We start from the raw sequence: 2,260 nt of genomic DNA, 5'->3' as shown, positions 1-2,260 counted from the left end.
CTCAATGTGTGGTTGTAAATTTTGTTTCGCTTTTGCTTGTGAAGATTAGTGAAAACAGGTTGAAAATCTTGTCAGACAGGTCGTGGTTTAACTCCCTTAAGCAAGGAGGTTTCCACATAAAAGTGTTGTGTCTTTTAATTACTTTCTATACTTACTTTCGTGCATTAATACTGTGTAAAAGACATGGTCCCATCGTAGTTAGTGGACGCATACATTCTAACAAATTATTACATCGCCAATCAGTGGCAGAGCCACCTTATAGTTAGGGGGATCACGTTCATCTAAACCCCCTTTGGCGGAAACTTATATTATTTATACATGATTAAAATAATTTTTTAGGTATATATAGTAAATGTCGAACCTACTTTGGCTACTTTGTGTGTCTATTTCTTCATATTTTAAATCCCCTTTATTGAAAATTGTGGCTCCACCACTATCGCCAATTATAACTATTAAGTTCCCTCATTGTTCAAAACAAACTCCCCCCTCACACCACATGCAAATATTCTATCAAGTGGTATAGGCATAGTAAAGCTACTCACTATCTCAAATAAAATTCATAACATATCATCCTTACATAAGCTTTCCATTAGGATATAAGTTAATCAATTAAAGCATAAAACTATAGGATCAAAAGCACTTTCTCGGATTATTATGTCACCCCAGAAACCTGCAAAAATTATTTAGCTATAATCATTCTTTTACACTTTAAGATAATCACTTTAAAGATTGTAGCTCATTTCCTTATTTCACATTTTCTTTCTACCAATGTTTTACTTTTTTTCTCAATATTTGTTGGATGAATACGCAAAAATAAATGAAAGAGTTTGAGAGACAAAAGGTTTCTTTTTATTGCTAAACTTTCTTGCTAAAAAATAAAACTCCTATTTCCCTTTTATAAGTTTACAATTAACTACTAAAGCAAAAATAAAGCAACACACAAATAATGAAAAACATGGAAAAAGTGGTAAACATGATGCACTATAATAGGAAGATATTTTCATTGACTAAGTAAAACATAAACCCACTAATCCTACAAAATAGACCCACAAACTAATTTTCTGCAAACTAAATATTTTGAAGAATTAGTGAACACTCCCCTTTCTTCAAAATCACAAACTCCCATTTGTCTTCTGAAGAAGTCATGCTTGTTGCGGAGCAGCGACTTCATAAGAACATTCGCAGTATGATTATTTGTTCCACAAAATTCCAGGGAGATTATTCCACCAACAACTAGATTGTGAATAAAGTGATAGTGAGTGTCGATGTTCTTTGTGCTACTGTGAAAACGGTATTTTTTTCTCATAGAAATTCTTGCCTTGTTATCACACCATATTTCCATTGGAACAATCTGCTCTTGTTGACGATCTGCTAACACAGTTTGCTTAACCAAATAGCTTGACTACATGCTAAAGTTGCAGCCATGTATTCTGCTTCTGAAGATGACAAAGCTATTGTATCTTGTTTCTTTGAACTCCATAAGACTGCTTCATATCCAAGATTAAAAACGTTCCCAGTTGTGCTCTTGCGATCATCCAAGCTACTTACCCAACCATTATTAGTAAAGCCAATCAATCCAAAACCTGATACTTTTGAGTATCAAATTTCGTGACTTGTTGTGCCGGCAACATATCACAAGATTCTCTTAGCGGCACCTAGGTGTTTCTTTGAAGGACTACTCATAAACCTTGAAATCAAACTAACAGAGAATACTATATCGGGCCTTGTGTGCGATAAGTAGTTTAGACCACCAACCAAGCTTCTATAATAAGAAGCATTTGTTGCACCTGTACCATCATCGAGTTTCAACTTCCCATTCATATTTATGGGTGTGGGCGATGGATTACAATTCAGCAGGTTGAACCTCTTTAAAAGTTTAGTAGCATATTTCCTTTGTGAAATAAAAATTCCATCCGAACCTTGTCTCACCTCAAGCCCAAGAAAATAATGCAACATACCCAAGTCGGACATCTCAAAGTTACTCATCATGCAACTCTTACATTAAAAAACAACAGATTCACAAGAGCCCATATATATGATATCATCGACATAAAGACAAACAACCAGAAAATCACTATTACCCTGCTTCTTCACATAAAGTGTAGGTTCATTATCACTTTTTCTGAACTACTGCTCTTGAAAAAAAGAGTCAATTTCGCTATACCATGCCTGTGGTGCTTGATTTAAATCATACAACGCCTTTTTAAATTTGTATACTTTTCTCTTCCCTTCATTAGAAATGAAGCCTTCAGGTTGTCAA

General features: G+C 34.5%; 1 protein-coding gene across 1 annotated transcript; it reads right to left on the bottom strand.

Annotated features, from left to right (window-relative positions):
* Positions 1-1,371: 1,371 nt before the first annotated feature.
* Positions 1,372-1,821, bottom strand: LOC107061173 (uncharacterized mitochondrial protein AtMg00810-like). The gene is made up of 2 exons (XM_015310008.1): positions 1,688-1,821; positions 1,372-1,540 (listed from the first exon to the last, which is right to left on the bottom strand). The coding sequence occupies exons 1-2, from the start codon at positions 1,819-1,821 to the stop codon at positions 1,372-1,374; spliced, it is 303 nt and encodes a 100-aa protein (XP_015165494.1).
* Positions 1,822-2,260: the final 439 nt, after the last annotated feature.

The sequence above is a fragment of the Solanum tuberosum genome, unplaced genomic scaffold (genome assembly GCF_000226075.1).
Source record: "Solanum tuberosum cultivar DM 1-3 516 R44 unplaced genomic scaffold, SolTub_3.0 scf00121, whole genome shotgun sequence".
Classification (NCBI taxonomy): domain Eukaryota; kingdom Viridiplantae; phylum Streptophyta; class Magnoliopsida; order Solanales; family Solanaceae; genus Solanum; species Solanum tuberosum.
Note: the sequence above shows the minus strand (reverse complement) of the source record. Positions and strands in the feature narration are given on the sequence as shown.